The sequence below is a fragment of the Bombyx mandarina genome, chromosome 23, assembly GCF_030267445.1.
Source record: "Bombyx mandarina strain Sakado chromosome 23, ASM3026744v2".
NCBI classification, from domain to species: Eukaryota; Metazoa; Arthropoda; class Insecta; order Lepidoptera; family Bombycidae; genus Bombyx; species Bombyx mandarina.
This window is the reverse complement of record NC_143229.1, coordinates 12,004,476-12,023,209: the sequence shown is the minus strand read 5'-3', so window position 1 is coordinate 12,023,209 and position 18,734 is coordinate 12,004,476. Positions and strand designations below refer to the sequence as shown.

The 18,734-nt window shown below is 40.0% G+C and overlaps 1 protein-coding gene across 1 annotated transcript; it reads left to right on the top strand.

Annotated features, from left to right (window-relative positions):
• Nucleotides 1–296: 296 nt before the first annotated feature.
• LOC149500188 (uncharacterized) lies at nucleotides 297–14,256 on the top strand. The gene is made up of 6 exons (XM_089737410.1): nucleotides 297–485; nucleotides 5,292–5,449; nucleotides 7,571–7,705; nucleotides 8,557–8,764; nucleotides 11,430–11,574; nucleotides 12,522–14,256. The coding sequence occupies exons 1-6, from the start codon at nucleotides 392–394 to the stop codon at nucleotides 12,670–12,672; spliced, it is 891 nt and encodes a 296-aa protein (XP_089593536.1). The 5' UTR covers nucleotides 297–391; the 3' UTR covers nucleotides 12,673–14,256.
• Nucleotides 14,257–18,734: the final 4,478 nt, after the last annotated feature.

Genomic DNA, 18,734 nt, shown 5'->3' with positions numbered 1-18,734 from the left:
GAACAAGCAAATGCCATTATTTAATGAAAATTCATTTGACAAAATATGCCCACGATCTTCTTTGATGGCTCTTGTACTCCTGGCATCGTTAGTGTTCATGAGCATCGGTGATCACTCACCATCAGATGTGCCATAATCTCAGCAGGCTGTTAGGCGACAGCAAAATTACTGAATTGACCTCAAAAACAGAATGCAAATACCTATACGTCAAACGTAGAAAAACCGTATGACGTCACAAAATCGTAATTAAACGGAAACAGTCCCATTAGAACATTCGCTTATATTTACGTACGAGGTGACGCGGGCGCAGTCACTCACACAGTAAGATTAAGTGCACACGTGTTTTAATATTATAGTATACAAAAAAAAACGTCTCAAAGTGTTAAGCATAATGGGTATTGAATCTAAACATTTATTAGATTTAAGTGTTGAAGACTTGCACAAATTTCTAGATTCCTTCGACCATGTCCTCTCCGATTGTGATGGTATGTTACATAATTCATATTATTTGTATAATAATATGTTCGTATTAGTAATTTGTTTATTCGATCATTGTTTTATGATTTTGATTTGGATTTTCATGTTTTGAAAAATTGAAGTTAAATGAAAGTGTTTATTTAATCATCACCAATATGTGGCAGAAAAATTGCATATTGCTTCAATAATAAAATAAGTGAAAAGCTTTCCATATTAAACTGATTTCCTACGGGATCTAAGTCCCGTGGTTATTGTTACATCGATGACCTCATTCGACCTTCGTACTGAAGAGGAAGGCCATTCCATTATCGAAGGAGATTTTTCATGCAAACACATTAATTACAAATCACTATCAAGACAAATAACAATATGAACTATTTTAGGGTTTTTTTTTACTATATACCTACTGTAGATCTCAACGAAATGCAGAAATGTCTTCGTTTACGGTTTAATTGTTTATAAAACTCTTACTAAAAATTGTCATTTTGCATATATCGTGCCAATATGGGATATCACCAGACCATCTCTTTCCGGGAATATCTTAAAAGACGAAATTTGTGAATACCGAGGAATTATACGTCATAGGCATATATAGATTCAACAGTCTTTTTTTTTATTTTTTTTATTGCCTTTGTAGGCAGACGGGCATACGGCCCACCTGATGGTGAGTGGTTACCGTCGCCCATGGACTTCAGCAATGCCAGGGGCAGAGCCAAGCCGCTGCCTACCGCTTAATACTCTCCACAAGCCTCGTTTGAAGAAGGACATGTCATAGCGCTCGGGAAACACCGTGGAGGGGAGCTCATTCCATAGCCGGATGGTACGTGGCAAAAAAGATCTCTGGAAACGCACTGTGGATGACCGCAGTGGCTCCAGGTAGTATGGATGAACTCTACTCCGGTGGCGGGCGGTGCGATGGTAAAAACGAGATGCTGGTATCATCTCGAACAATTCCTCAGAGCACTCCCCATGGAACATACGGTATAAAATACAGAGGGAACCGAAGTCCCTCCGCAAACCCAGAGGCTCCAAACGATCCGAGAGAATGGGATTATCGACAATCCGAACGGCCCTCCTCTGTATGGAGTCAAATGGAAGAAGCTGGTATTTGGGAGCCCCGGCCCAGAGATGGGAGCAGTACTCCATGCGAGGCCGGACTTGTGCTTTATAAAGCAAAAGTCTTTGTCCAGGCGTGAAGTACCGCTTCGCTCTGTTGAGGACTCCCAGCATTTTGGACGCCAACTTGGCTTTGCCTTCCAAATGACTCCGAAACTGGACATCGCTTGAAATGTCGACCCCAAGTACCCCGATACTCTCGGAAGGTTGCAGGGATACTCCTTGGAATTGCGGCGCCATGACAAAGGGGTCCTTCTTCGCAGTGAACGCGCAAACTTGTGTCTTTATCGGGTTGAATTGAACCAAGTTCAATTCACCCCATTCGGAGACTTGCCCCAGAGAGTTCTCCACTTCAGACACAAGTTTTGATCGTCTCTCTTGCACCACGCTCCGAGAGAGACTCTGATGGCCGATATATCGCGCATCCCCCGTGCTATCATCTGCATAGCAATGCATGCCATCAATAGACAGCATGTCATTGATATACAGGATGAAAAGCGTGGGGGAGAGCACCGAACTTTGTGGAACGCCAGCGTTAATGGTCATGGTATCAGAACAATCACCGTCCACAACGACCGTGATGTTCCGCCCATCCAAAAAGCTAGCGATCCACTTGCAGAGACCCTCGGGGATTCCGTAAGATGGTAACTTCGACAGAAGTGCCCTATGCCAGACCCTGTCGAAGGCCTTCGCGATATCAAGGCTCACGGCAAGAGCCTCGCCCTTGCTCTCCAAGGCTTCAGCCCACCTGTGAGTAAGGTATACAAGAAGATCGCCAGCTGAGCGACCGTGACGGAAACCGTACTGTCGGTCACTGATCAGCTGGCGATCTTCAAGATACTTCAGGAGTTGTGTATTTATAATTCGCTCCATCACCTTGGAAAGCAAGGAAGTTATCGCGATAGGCCTGTAGCTCGATGGGTCCGACCGGTCACCCTTCTTGGGGATAGGGTGGATATGGGCGGTCTTCCATGAAGACGGAACCCTGTTAGTGCAATAAGAGAGGCGATACAAACGCGTTAGCGCAGGTGTCAGCTCAGGGGCGCACGTTTTCAAAACCACTGCGGGGATGCCGTCTGGCCCACTCGACTTATGGACGTCCAGGAGTCGGAGCTCCCGCCTGAGTGCACACTGTGTGAAGCAGATATCCGGCAGGGAGCTATCACACCGGGGGATGTTCGGTGGTGTGGCACCCCCGTCGTCCACAGTCGAGTTCGAGGCGAAGAGTTTGACCAGAAGGTCAGCCTTCTCTTTCGCGCTGTGGGCCAGACTGTCATCGGACTTGCGCAGTGGTGGGAGACTAGACCTGCAAAAGTTTCCTTCTGCAGCTTTGGCGAGCGACCAAAAAGCACGGCTCCCGGAGGGATAGCTCTTCAATCGCTCGCCAACTCTAGCAACGTGCTCCGACTTCGCCTTGGCAATTATCTTCTTGTAGGACCTGGAAGCGGCGTTATATTTCCGCCTTTCCCCTGAGATGTTAGGATCCCGACGTCTCCTGGCATTATCCCATGCCACGTATGCGGACCGCTTGAGGTGTGCAGCATCCCTGCTGGCATTGTTATACCAGGGTCTGCTGCGACCCCCAACGGGCACTTCAGAGGAGGGAATAAACAATTCCATCCCCTGGAGCACCACGTCTTTAAGACGGTCCGCACAGACGTCAGGATCAGCAGAGGAAAAGCAGAACCGCCCCCATGGGTAGGATGCGTAAAATTCACGCAATCCATCCCAATCTGCTGACATATACCGCCAAACTCTTCGATACCCGGTCGTCGTTCGACGATCAGGACGAGAGAGTGGTACGGCAGCACGAATAAGGCAGTGATCAGACGATCCAAGCGGAGCGTCGACCACCACACTGTATCCGGCCGGATCTGTGGTCAGCAGAAGGCCCAACAAAGAAGACTCGTGCCCCTCGATATCTGGGACACGGGTGGGCTGTGTCACCAGCTGGGAGAAGCCGTAGGCCAAGGCGAAATCGTAGGCAGTCCGACCCGGGAGGTCAGTAGTTCTGGACCCCAACCACTCTTGGTGGTGAGCGTTAAAGTCTCCAAGAACCACCACCTCCGCAGATGGGTACTGCTCAAGCACGCGGTTAGTCCCCTCTTGCACATGCTCAAACAGAGCTGAACCTGCATCACTGCTGTGGGACCTGTACAGGCACGCGTAGATTCGGCTACGACCCCCGTGATCTACGCGCAGCCACAACAGGGACAGGTCCCGTTGTTCGAGGCCCCGAAGACGGCGACAACAGACATCAGCCCGGACGAATACGCACACCCCGGCTTTACGCAGGAAGTTGTGCTCCAATACGTAGCCGGGGTACTCAAGGTATGAGGTATCATCCGGAGCAGATATCTGCGTCTCCGTTAAAAAAAAGCAGGGCAGGCTGCGCCGTCTCAAGGTGGTGGTGTACGGCGTCAAGGTTGCTATGTAGGCCCCTGACATTGCTGAAATCCACATTAAATGTGGAATGGGGAACCGCCTGTGAAACCCTTTTCTTTTTTTTGTCGACTTCATAGTTGTTAAATTTTCGGAGAGTAGGATTAGGAGAGGTAGGATGTTGGAGGTGAGATCGAGGCAACACCTGAATGAAGCGCGGAGCATAGTACGCGCTCGACCACGGATTGCGTGAGAGACCGACGCAGGGCATGGAAGGGCCCCCAGTCCACTCTGCGTGCGATCGCCGGGATCCACTCCGGTCTCCGACTCCGGCACGACGACCGCACGACAGGATTTTACACCGGTTGGCGGGACAGCTTCCCGGGGCGGAGTTTAGTAGAGACACCCGGGTTCAGGTCCCCTACTGACCGGCGGGCGGCAGCGGGTACCGTTTCACTGGGTCTCCCTATACCCCCGTCAATCACGCCCCGTGAGCTTGCACGCACGTCTGCTCCGCAAGTTCCAGGCGTCACCAAGACTCACCCCCAACAAGGAAGGGGAAAGGGGAGGGATAGAACTGGCTCTCCAACCCACACGCCGGAACACAGCTAGGCTATTTGGCGGCGGACTCTAGTTGGAGGGTGGTCGCCAGCCAGTCGGACTAGGTCCTACCACCGGTTATGTTTTCGGCTCCCGTTTAGCACCACCCAGGGGTCACTTGTAGGGAATCGCGGGTTAAACCTACGGAAGCGGGAAGCACCAACCTCCAAAATATATAATATATATAATATATAAAATATCTTATAGCGGAGGCTAAACAAAGCTAATAAAAGCTTATTTATATTAAATAATTGAGGACAAATCACATACAGTCGTTTGGCCCCTAACTAGGAAGACATTTAGATGTCTTGTATATATGAAACAGTCAGACAAATGACAAGCCAATCTGTTCGTCACGCGAATGTTTGTTCGATGGGGAAGTCGAACCTTGACCCAGGCCCAGCAGATAGGAGCGTTAGCTACTGCATCACACAGTCAGTCTAATATATTTTCCCGTACCTTAGCATTGATAGCCTAAAGGGCGAGCGAGTAGGTGAGCTCACGGGCTCAACCTGAGAGAATTTGATAACACTAGCCCTAGCAAAAACAGTGCTCTGCAGAAGCTACCACCGGATCGGACACGCGACCCACTATTTCCCGGAAACAAAAGCTCAGTACGCAACTTGTCAATTTAGAAAGTTTACCGATCTTCAATGGCCACTTTAAAAAGTTAGACTGATTATCAAATGATAAAATACAAGATTTTTAAATCACAGGTGTTATATGGACTCAAGATTCTTTGCCGCGAGTCGGAGAGTTCTTTAAACAGATGAAGAAACGCGGGAAGACAGTAAATTTCGTATCCAATAACAGCCTTCGATCCAGAGCAAATTATGAAGCTCAATTCAAAGCAGCCAGCATTGACAACGGCTTTGTAAGTGTTGAATTAGAACTCTAGAATCAGAACAAAAGCGTGTATTCGATGAAATTCGCTTTTCATGGGAATTACTTTCGCTCTGACACTGCTCAAACATATTTTTAACTAATAAAAGCTATTGTGATAATTTTTTATTAGTAGTAACTTAGTAAAGTGTCTTGTGAGCCCGCTCGATTTGGTACCACGATTCCAACTATTTCAGCGGTGAAGCGGCAATGCGTTTCAGTTTGAATGGTGGGGCAGCCGTTGTACTGTAAAAACTAAAACATAGAATTAATGTCTCAAGGTGGTTGGGGGCATTTACGTTGTCAATGTATATGGCCTTCTCTAAGCATTTAACACTAGGTGGCACATAAACACGATCACACATTTAAGCAACAAAAAAAAACAATATAAAAAAAACACCTACCTCGATCCCTGCATCAGATACAAAATTTGCTCTTTATTTAAGTGCTTAATATCTATCTACGCATCGACAGGTGAAAGACTATTTGGCTTAAGCGTGTTATGTTATGCCCCTCACACTAGTACCTAAGTCATATATCAATTCTCATAAACACATAATGTACTCTAACTCTTAGTTCTTCAGTTCTAAATCTATATATTAATACGTGAAGCAAAAACTTTGTATCCCTTTTTCCGAAAATTGCGCGGACGGAGCAGTATGACATTTTCCTCACTTATAGAGAGTATAAAGAAGAAGTGCACAATACTAATATTTTTTAAAAATAATGCATAAAAGATACTTTAAATCAATAAAGAAAACATTACACACACTACATACCATGTATTTGACGCACACACGCATTCATACTATTTATTTATTGTCAAACTTTTGTTTTTGACGTCTGTTGTCAAATTGACAATAGATTAAATATTGTTTGTCTTTATTAATATTTTTTTATAGAGTAGCCTTGGCGAAATTTGTGATTATAGAAGTACAAAATACAATCATAATAGTGTACAAACTTACAATTCCAATTAATTATAGTCGAATTTCGACTACTGCGGGACCTCTAGTCATTGTTACTTTATAACATACTTATTTCCTCATGTTACTAAATCATAAATGTATATTGTTTACTTTACATCAGATCTTCATTTGGAATTAGAACATTAGTTAATATTGTATTCCTTTCACATTGGTAATATTCCATCATTTACTAATTGTGTCGTTATGGATTCTAAATATGTTTACCAAAAAGGTTCATAGTCTAAATGACTCATTTACTAATTGTTCAGTAAATACTATTCATGTATAAATTCTCTTTCTCCTTGAAACTTAGGAGCTCGTCATCAATCTTCAAGCTTATAACATCGTAACTCTGTTCATGTAACATCAGATTTTTGTAAAGGATAAATAAATTAAGTGTGTATTAAAATAAAGTTTTTTTTAAAACTACAAAACCGCTTACCGCGTAACAAGCGCCATTTTTGCAACTTTACAGGAGAACCATTTAAAGTTTAAAATTTGGAGTACAATATCATAACAAAAAAAACAACTTCTTCAGCTATTTAAATGGAGTAAGCTTAATTGGAGTTCTATTAAAAACATCGAATTGTTGATACTGATACCAAATAAAACGAACCTTTAATTACAAAAATAAATGTCGCGTATTAAGCTATATGTCACTTAAACCAATTAGCCTTTCATCCCTCGATATATTATTCATATTATTAAATACCTCTTTATATGTTCATTTATAATATTATATAAATATTTTTTCACTGGTGATAGAACCTCTTGAGAGTCCGCACGGGTAGATACCACCATCCTGCCTATTTCGGCCGTGAAGCAGTAATGCGTTTCGGTTTGAAGGGTGGGGCAGCCTTTGTAACTATACTGAGATCTTAGAACTTATATCTCAAGGTGGGTGGCGCATTTACGTTGTAGATGTCTATGGGCTCCAGTAACCACTTAACACCAGGTGGGCTGTGAGCTAGTCCATCCATCTAAGCAATAAAAAAATAAAACAAAAAAATGCAAGCTTGTTCGATCATCATCTGTCTATCATAAAAACCTATATATGAAGACCTGTATTTGATTTTCTGTTGTAATAATCGTTTTTAATTGATGTTATCGGCTGTCCTTCAAATTAATTATGGAACACTTTTTAGGAGAGCCTGATCATTCCATCTATCGCAGTGGCAGAGTACCTTAAATCAGTTACATTCAATAAAACTGTTTACTGTGTAACCTGTACTGAGACCAAAAGAGTCTTAGAAGCACATGGATTCAAATGCAAGGAAGGTGTAAGTATTGAAAATCTTCTAAACGACAGATAAAACTATATGTAAAAATATTTACTCTTAAAAAAGAGTAAAATAATAAATAGATTGAATAGTGTAACATTCCTAATGCTACCTACAAATCCAGTTGTAATACAAAAGAGAAAACCGGCTTCGACAAAGCATAATGAGAAATATAATAGAGAATGTAATTGAATCAAATATGCATTATTATGCATAATTGATTAAATGATTTTTAAAGACTTATAATGCAAAAAAAATACAAAAGAGGAAACCGGCTTCGACAAAGTATGTACTGGTATACTGAGAAATATAACAGAGAATGTAAATGAAGTCAATCAAATATGAATTATGATAATGCATAATTGATTATTTGACTTTTAACGACTATTTTACTGCATAATATGCATTATTGACTATGCATTATTAAGGTTAACTAAAAAACATCGGACCATATGAGAAGAATAAGCTCTCAGTTAAGAAATGAATTTTCGAAATCGTTTCACTTACAAAAAAGTTCTGAGGTAACACCAATGATATTTTATATTATGTAAAAATAAAAAATCATTGAGTAACACACACACAAAATACAACCTCTTCTTGTTTTTGTCAGTTGCCAATATAGTCTTTAATGGCTCCCGTATAAATGTCATAATTAACATTAATGTTTTTTTATTACTTAATTTTAAATTTATTAGGTTTCAAATGAAACAGTGTTCAAAAATAGAATTGTTATGACACAAGAAATATTTGAAGCACAAGTTGACCTAAATTTTCATGAAAATATGAATGTTCAAACATTTACATTTGTTTCTTTTCATTACTTAATACAAAAGATGCAATTTTGCCTGCAGCCAGATCTAGGGCCGGAGTACTATGGCGAATACATCCAGTATTTAGAAGACGATGAAGAGATAGGAGCAGTCGTTTTTGACAGCGACTTTAAGATAAACTTGCCGAAAATGTACCGAGCCATAACCTACCTGAAAAGACCTGAGGTCCTCTTCATAAATGGGGCGACTGATAGGATGGTGCCCATGAAAACTGGTCTTTTGGGTTTAGGTAAATATTCCGGCGCATATTTTTATATGTATATACATATATCTTGCATGTTTTAACTAAAAACTTTTGCACGTGTTTCATTGTTCGAAAAAAAAAATGTAAGAGAGAGGTAAATCTAATACTGATTAGTACATTATCATGTAGATTTTTCTGTTACTTTTTCTGACTTTAACACTACTAACCACAAAATGGATTTATGGTTCAATTTGCTGTCACTAATTTTTTTTTTCGTTGAGCTCGCCTGACACCAATTAAGACAAGAATTAATGAAATGGTTCAGTTAATACACATAAATACCGCAGACGGATAGCCAGGAAGTCGTAGCTTGATTTAGTTGGAAACACATCGCCGTATCATTCGATAATGGCCACAGAGCTCGATTTATTTGGAACGCTTAGGCGTTCTCACATGCTGACTAAAAATACAAGAGCTCTCTGACGAAACATTCACCCAAGCAATTAATAATGTAAACATTTATATTGAATCGGTTTTCAATCTATAATAAATTCCAATATGAAGCAACCATTTAAGTAGCGCGTAAATATGGATTCGGAACTTTTAAAAATACAATATAAGTATTTACAATGAAAATAACATACGTTTTATTGCATAGAGACACAAAACCATTGAACCTACATCCGAGTTCGCATCAATAAAAATTTGCATTGAGTTAAGCGCGGTATTCGCAAATATTTTCACGGCAAAATTTAAATTTATTTCAACGTAAATTTTTCCGCTGTGCGTCGTACATCAAAGGACAATGCCCAAAAGTGGGCCAACTTTATGTCAAAACTATTTGTACTTGAAAAACTATGCCTCATTTTTTTACATTGTTTAGTTTATGTATCAACATTTCTTTCACCCTGGCATTGTTCTACAAAAAAATAAATTACTTATTTGATAACATCCCACAACTGAGTGCCATAGTTTTTAAATTCGCCAATAGGCAAAGGGCTTAGCCCATACAACCTTATAATAAACTTATATGCTGCCAAACGAAAGAGTTGTCTGTAACTTGAACAACAAATTAAAAAAAATAACTAATGGTTATAATTCACAGACTTTTTAGTTTATTTTTGTTCAATTCAATATTTATATATTGTAATAATAATTATTACTTTAAACCATGAGTTATTTTATTTAATATTTTTAGATATTAATGATTCCATTAGTAAAAATCTCAATAGCCTACCATTACTCTATTCTTATTATATTATTATATGATCAGAGAGTTTTGGCAGCAACCCGAGTAAAGCGTCACTTGAAGTTTTATTTTAAGATTTTTTTAATAGTTTATTGTGATGTATAATATATAAATTAGGCGCTGTTTTGTGTATTAAGCGTCGATAATCGTTGTTCACGATTATTGAGGCATTGGAATAAAACTGTGGCTAACATAGCAGTGACTGTTTTTTTTTTTGCAAGATAAAAGGTTGCTGAAATTCGCACTCACTCAATGAGCTATTCTTCGAGTTGACGTCAAAACTCCCAAAAAGCAATAAAAAGAGATACACCGGCTTTTTATTGACATAAAAATATATAACTACGACAGACTAGGCTGTATAGGCTCTTTGCCTGCTTATTGGCGAATTTAAAAACAACAACAACAATAACGTTGTCGGCTTCCGGATTTTCATTTCATTTTATTATTATTATGAGGATATAATAATAATAAAATGTACATGGGCTTATTTCTAGCAACATTAAACACAATTAACTTATTTAATACTGTAAATAATGATGAAAGCAATTATTGATTTCGAAAAAAAAACATTTAACAACTTAATTTTAGCTGCAGAAAAAAACAGATTTCTCTTAAACCTGGGTGAGAATATAAAAATAGTTTTCTGAATATGAAACGATATTTGTTTGTCTATCAAATTAAGTTAAAACCATCATGACGCGACAACTTTTTTTAGGGGCCCAAACGCCCATAGAAAATGGGCATTGTCCTTTGTTTGCGTTTATCCCATTGTTTATGTTTCTACGTGTGTGCAATTTCGAAAATGTATTTGCCGCTATGTTTTTTTATGTTCGACAATTATGATTTTATTATTGGTTAAGGTTGGTGGCTTATTTTTAAAGTTCAACATTTAGATTATAATGAACGTTATTCTAATTTTAGAACTGTAATTTGTATAGAATTTTCTCGATAGTGTTTAATTCTTAAATAATCGAATAAATTCATAACCTTGAAACAGATTCCGTTGCGTTTGTACGATACCTCGACTGTTTTGAATGTTAAAGATTTTTTATGAAATACGAACGCACCGCCAATTACTAATATTTTCAAATATGTATTCTTCATTCATTTTCAAAACGTTGTACTGTGGCAATACAAGCGAGTGTCGCCTATTAAACAAATGGGGCGATTTGAAATAAAAAATCAAACAGTAATTTATTATTAAACATTTATGATTTTTTTCGTTTCTGTAACCTATATATACTTTTTACATTAACTGTTTAATGACGGGTCTACATTCAATTTAAATTATTTAAATAAATAAATAAAAACGGGGTATTTCAATTAAGTATTGTAACCACGACGAGTATTTCTACCTGCATTTTAACGGGTGAAAAAAAAAATTTTTTTTGCAGCAGAAATCGCACGAGCTTCGATACGAAAAAATTTATATTTGATTCTGATTCTACTTGTTTCTCGTAGGGACGGGAGTTTTTACAGATCTGGTTACGGTAGAAGTGAAACGAGAGCCCGTGCTGCTTGGGAAGCCAGGAAGGGTTTTCGGTGAATTCGCTATGAAGCGAGCCGGCATCACCGATCCCAGTCGAGTTCTTTTTATCGGTGACATGTGAGTAATACGTATAAATATGAATTATTATAAAAAATGGTGCGCGTGCAACTTGGTGCACGTGTAAGAAGTGAAACTTCTTTTGTGGTTTGTAGTATTGTGGTTTCCTTCATTTGTCATCCTTCAATCAAATTTCTTTTGTAATAGGGTATGTGAATAAGAGAAATGACCTAGCTCATCGCGCCTAAAGAAGTTTCATTTCAATAATATGTATTAGTATTTTCATTGGTTTTGGTGAGTTCTAGACAAAATGAAAACTGCTTTTACCACAACAACTTAACCAGGGAAACTGTGAGATATTCGAAAAGTCAAAGCAATAAACAAAGAAAAAGCATTACTACTTCACGGTAGAAATAGGCAGGGTGGTGGTATCTACCCGCGCGGACTCACAAGAGGTCCTACCACCAGTAATTACGCAAATTATAATTTTGCGGGTTTGATTTTTATTACACGATGTTATTACTTCACCGTGGAAGTCAATCGTGAACATTTGTTGAGTACGTATTTCATTAAAAAAATTGGTACCCGCCTGGGATTCGAACACCAATGCGTCGCTCAACACGAATACATCGGACGTCTTAATCCTTTAGGCCACGACGACTTCAAGAGGTCGCTGCCCCCTGAAATAAAGCGGGTAAAGATTATAGATATGTGATATCTATATCTATATCTATATCATAGATACGTGAATACCACCACCCACTTGGAGACATGAGGTCGAGTCTCAATTGTATTGTATAACTGCTGGCTCGGTCATTAAACTGGAATTCAGGACTGCTTCGAAGCATAAAAGACAGTTTTATGGTACCTTCCCTACAGGTTTACAATACGCATCAGATGAGCCACAATCAACTAAATCGAATAATTAAAAAAAAATCCAAAAAAATCGATGACAAATATGAGATATAAAACTTTTTTTTGTATATAATAAATTGTTTTTTTTTCAGGATCGCCCAAGATGTATCTCTAGGGAAAGCAGTTGGTTTCAACACTTTATTAGTTTTAACGAACACTACCAAAGAAGAAATGTTGTCACACACAATACGACCAGATTACTATGCGGAGTCTCTTGGTAGTATTGTACCTCTAATTCAGTAAATTGTTTAAGTTAATAGGAAAAAATGATTTAACTAGTAGGACAAATACATTTCCCCTCTAGCTATGAAGAATATGTATTTGTGAAACTAAGCTAAATCTCGAAATTAAACGTTTTGTGTACTTATCTACTAATCAGACGTCGCATGTTCATTCATAATATATCAATTATTTTAATATTCTGAGTGGGTACTCAGGTCAAGGGTCGGTAGGCAGCGGCTTGGCTTTGCCCCTAGCATTGCTGAAGTCCATGGGCGACGGTAACCACTCACCATCAGGCGGGCCGTATGTTCGTCTGCCTACAAAGGCAATAAAAAAAAGAGGGTAGCTAGATAAAGTCAATGACACCACCGACCTTGAGATATGAAGTCGGGGAATTTTTTTTTGTATATTGATTTTCCTTTTGAATTGTAACATATAGCTACTGTGACATCAAAATGTAGAGACTAAAGAAAGTTATCTACCCTTGATCCCTCCACCAACCAATCACAAGCTACTCGTGTTTGCTTTAGATTTATTTTTATTGTATGTACGTGATGCCTCTGAGATAATTTATTTAGTGCAAGTGATTTTGTAGCATTTATTGCAATGTAGATAAGGATCAAACTACTCAAAGTTTAATTTATTCTGTGATTCGTTTTGTTTTTTGTTTTTTGTTTTCATATCTTCCCATAAATTAGTTTTGCTCTTAACATAATAATAATTAGTTAATCTTGCGGCTGTTTAAATAATTTCTTATGAATCAATTGTGTATCTTTATATTTTCAAAGTTATAATACATTTCTTCAAAAATAAATTTGTTAATAATTCAATGTGATGTGACGATGATTTTTTTATGTTCATCAAATTCGACCATAGTCATGCACAGATTTAGATTTGTTTATGTATCAGATTTTCTTTTTTTCCATCATTGGCGTTTTCAAAAAAAAATCCTACACTTTCTAAATATATTCATAAATACTTTTGTTATACACATGAACAAGCGTAATTGACTGTTTTGCTTTTTCTGAAAGTAAAAAAAACACAGATTTCTAATTTATTTTATTGATATGAAGCTAGTGAATTGCTAACAAAAAACCGCCTGTCCAACTAAGTAAGCCCTATCTATTCGGTGGTAGCATAAGGCGCTATTCCAGCTACTCCTGAAAGGGTAGATAAGCTCACGTACGGGCTTAACCAGAGAGAATTTACTAATACTAGTCCTAGCAAGAGCAGTGCTTCGCAGAATCTATCACCGGATATGAATCTCGACCCACTGAGAAGATCCAGCGAGAAACTCAGTGGGCTGTTTCTATGGAGGAACGCCAAGCGTATGTCGCTACCACATTAACAACAATATTGACTGTAACCCCTGAATAAAATCAATTAGCAATATGTTTTCTAAATAATAATATATTTTTGTTTAAATTGTCACTCAAACTATTATGTTCGTTTTGTAATGCGATTTATTTTCGATGTCAATACGTGATTTAAAAAAAAAAAACTTTTGAACATTTCTATATATTTATATTATAATAATCGTAGTAATACTAAAGCAGAAAATTATCAAAAAATTAGTTTCAGAAATAAAATTTTGGGCTATATTCATATTATGTTTTATTATCAATTCAGTTTATTGTTTCCTACGTACCATTTATTGCAACATTAAATATTCAACTTTTGAAACTGATTTAATTAGAGTCTTGCGACGCGGCTTGGCTTAGTTCCAAACGTTGTTCAGACCTATCAAGAAGATTTCAAGCCAGATAACTAATTTTAATTTTAATAAAAAGAGAATATTAGGTCTAGGATTTCCCCCCTTATTCCGCCCGGATTCTGACTTCGGGGGAGATCGGACGCTTGAGTAGAAGTGAAAGGGTATTAGGGGACAGATAGAGCCTTAAATACCATCCTTGGGCGCGCGGTCGGCTCTCAACACGGACCGTCCATTCTCACATAGGTATCATGCGCGTCCCCTAAGCGTGGGGACCTCGTAGATGGTTCCAGCCCCAGCGCAGAAAAAAAAAGCGACTAAGAACCCCACTCTTGAACTCAAGCAATCTATTGATGTGCCTTGTAATTTGCTACACCATGTGAGCGGTTGGAAAATGTTTCAAACAATCGTAGGCGGTAGGGATATTTTAGCAGCACGATGAAGATTGAAAACACAGCCTGAATCAGAGAATACAACGTTCGCGACACATCTGATGTTCTCCAAGTCCTCTTCCTCTCCAGCGGATTCTTTAATGGCTCCTCAGCGGCGAACGGGAGGCGAGCACTTGACAATGTTCAGGAAAGTTCTGCTGTAATGCGATTGCGGTGGTGAAAAAAAGAGTTTAATTTAGAGATTTGCGTGTTGCGCGTAAAGAAGCGAGAACGCGAATGGGGCGTGCGTGGGTTCTAAATTCAAAATTATATTCTTTCGTGATCCATTTTTGAAATTCCTATTCTTTTTTTTTTCGAAATAAATTTAGGCAACCTAGAATTTGGGCATAAGTTACAATACCTAAGAAGGTTTCATGAGCCCAATTTTCAGGTCTCCCAGCAATGGCCAAATTGGTAAAATCAGACAATGTTTACATTTTAGGTTATGTTTATTGTTCGAGATATTTTAATAAAAACGATATTTTTGAGGCTGTTTCCTAATAAAGATGAGTAATTTTTTACGAAACCAACGCAACAGGTTGCTTGAAAATAAAAATGGAACCTGTTACGAGAAATCGCGCGTTAGGTTGTTTACGAAAACGAACGAAAGCCAAAAATTAAAAACAACGATCATTTCAAATTATTCAATCCCGTTTTTGCAGGATAGCCGTCGGAGCCCCGTGGTTCGTCAGGAATGTCGACCTCCACTAAAATCATTTCAAATTATTCAATCCCGTTTTTGCAGGATAGCCGTCGGAGCCCCGTGGTTCGTCAGGAATGTCGACCTCCATGACGACCTGGACTTAGAGTCCATCAGTAAGTATCTGCAGTCGGCGTCCATGCGCCACTTCGATAAAGCGGCACGACACGAGAACCCTCTCATCGTGGCCGCCGGTAACTACATTCCCGATCCTGCGGACAGAATGGAAAGCAGTCGACGTCGCCCAAAACACGTCATCTCGGATCCTCCCGATCCACGATCCACCGGTGCTTTTAGGTACTTCAAGCACCGGTCACCGTTCTCGTCGAACCCGTCGCTTGCGACGAAGGGCTCGACGAGTAAATTAACTCTCAGACACAGCCCACTGAGTTTCTCGCCGGATCTTCTCAGTGGGTCGCGTTTCCGATTTCCGATCCGGTGGTAGATTCTGCGAAGCACGGCTCTTGCTAGGGTTCGTGTTAGCAACATCGTCAGGTTGAGCCCCGTGAGCTCACCTACTAAAGTTAGGGTTACGCTGACATAGCCTCTCAAGGCTATCAGCTTAGGTAGGGAAAAAAAAAAAAAAACAACGTAATGCGAAACGCACTGCGCACGAAATGATTTTTTAAGGTTGTTTGATTCTACTAACTAACTAAAAACTAAGACCTTTAGGTCAGTCTTATTTTAATTTTAATGAAAACTTTTTTATATGAAAAACGATATTTATATGATAACTTTTTTATAAAAAATATAAATCATTACGTGCTCCCATATTATCTCATAACATTTCATTTCATTTTATTTCATGCCTTTTTTATTTTTATTTTTTATTGCTTAGATGGGTGGACGAGCTCACAGCCCACCTGATGTTAAGTGGTTACTGGAGCCCATAGACATCTACGACGTAAATGCGCCACCCACCTTGAGATATAAGTTCTAAGGTCTCAGTATAGTTTTTTTTTTTTTTTTTTTATGATTGATACTTTACTGGTGGCCCGAAGGCCTTTCCAGTTTCACCAGGACAGGTGGGCGAGCAAAGGCTCAGCCAAGAGGGGCGGGATTAGCTAACAACTGTCCGAGCGCCTCCGAAGGAGACCTAACAACTCAAGAGCAATTGCTTCGCGAATGAATCTACTACCGGATCGGAATCGCGACCCGCTGAGAAGATCCGGCGTGAAACTCAGCGAGCTGATTCATGGGTTAGGTTGCACGGCGAACTCTTTGTCGAGTTCGACGAGTACGGTTACCGAGGTCCCTAAGCCTGCTCCTAGTGTTAGAGCTGAAGGCGTCTAATGCAAAGGTTATTGGATCTGATGGATCCGTAAGAACGTGTCTAGGGCGTCGACGGTGACTGGCTCCTGCGTGATCAGGATTCGGGGAGTAGTCAGCGGTGGCAACGATAAGGCGATTATCATGACGCATAGCCTTATCGAAGTACCGTTCCGACGCTGACTTCATGTATTTCTGGATAGATTCGAGGCCCAGGTCGTCGTGTAGGTCAACGTTCCTCACGAACCACGGAGCTCCGACGGCTAACCTGCAAAAGGGGGATTGTAGAGATTGGAGGGTGTCTATGTGTGTGCGGGCCGCGTGAGCGAACACGACACTCGCGTAAGTCATGACGGGCCTTATGCAAGTTTTGTAAAGTGTCACCTTGTTCCGAAGGGACATTTTACTCCGCTTACAGATCATGGGGTAGAGTCTACCGAGAATAAACGCGGCACGGTCACGGACTGATTTTATATGCGGGCGGAATGTCATCGATGCATCCAGGGTAACGCCCAGGTACTTGACCTTCCTGGCCCAGGGTATGGGTTGTCTAAAGAGAGTAATCGGGGGTGTGAGATTCCTCCTCCTAATTCGGGAGGAAATCCGTGCGGAGCTTCCCCTTTGAAATAGCACCGCAGTACTTTTCGCTGGGTTGATGTCTATGCGCCATTTCCGGAACCACTGTCCTAGGGCTAGGGCTGCGCTCTGAAGCTTCTTCGCGATTAGAGACTTGTTTCTACTGGAATAGTAAACAGTCGTGTCGTCGGCGAATAAAGCTAAATGGGTCGGCGGCGACCGGGGCTCAGTATAGTTACAACGGCTGCCCCGCCCTTCAAACCGAAACGCATTACTGCTTTACGGCAGAAATAGGCGGGCGGGAGGCGCGGACTTACAAGAGATCCTACAACCAGTAAAATTATTAATGTAAAATTTGTAGGCAGTGGCTTGGCTCTACCCCTGGCATTGCTGAAGTCCATGGGCGACGGTAACCACTCACCATCAAGTGGGCCGTATGCTCGTCTGCCTACAAGGGCAATAAAAAAAAAATAATAATAACTACACCATAGAAAAACTCAAAGTACCAAATCGACTTTTTCATGTTATATTTAAGATTTGAAAATATTTTGAATTGCCGCAGTTGCCGACATGATTTCGTGTCATAACTAAATGGCACAGTTATTTATTTCGTATCGAAATATATTTCGAATATGGAATTAAATATAAGGTCGGAATGTAATTAATATAATTGGGTTTCTTAAATGTATTAATTTTAGGCAGTGGCTTGGCTCTGCCCCTGGCATTGCTGAAGTCCATGAGCGACGGTAACGACTCACCATCAGGTGGGCCGTGGGCTCGTCTGCCTAAAAGGGCCATAAAAATCGGTTGTCTGTAGAGTCGGTTTACTGACGATAGTTGAACGTGACAACGTCATACGCCGCAGAGCGAGGTAACGCCGCATGAGTCATGTTTTTTCGTGCATGTAGCCGGCTCCATCGAATTATAAGACGTTGTCACGTCAAAAAAAAATTTATATTGAACGAAAGTCAATAGGATATCGAAGGCGAGCTTACACTATATAGCAAGCTTCCTATGCGATTACCCTCGCTGTGGAACATAAAACCAAGCTCCTGCCCACCATTGAGGACTCTTTTCAAACCTCTTTTAAAGCAATCACAGAATATCCTTATATTTAAATCCTAGTGACATTGGAATAGTTATAAACAGGGCGACTGTACAAATCCGTGTGGGTTCACAACAACAAACGTACCCCTCCGTACTAAAGATGAGAAGTTTCGATAATGATGAAAGATGAGAAGAAGTTGAATTGGTAGAAACAGAAGGTATACACATATAACCATATAATAATCATATGTAGTTAACAAAATAAATATAATTAGGAGGAATAGAACGTATAAACATATAAAGTCGTCGATAAAATCTGAAGTTTGATAAAATCTGAAGTCGTCGTGGC

Excerpts from the sequence above, each read along its gene's own strand:
- LOC149500188 (XM_089737410.1), top strand. The coding sequence starts at position 392 with ATGGGTATTGAATCTAAACATTTATTAGATTTAAGTGTTGAAGACTTG. Across the intron at positions 5,450-7,570 it reads CCAGCATTGACAACGGCTTT|GAGAGCCTGATCATTCCATC; the intron begins GTAAGTGTTGAA and ends AACACTTTTTAG. Across the intron at positions 8,765-11,429 it reads AACTGGTCTTTTGGGTTTAG|GGACGGGAGTTTTTACAGAT; the intron begins GTAAATATTCCG and ends TGTTTCTCGTAG.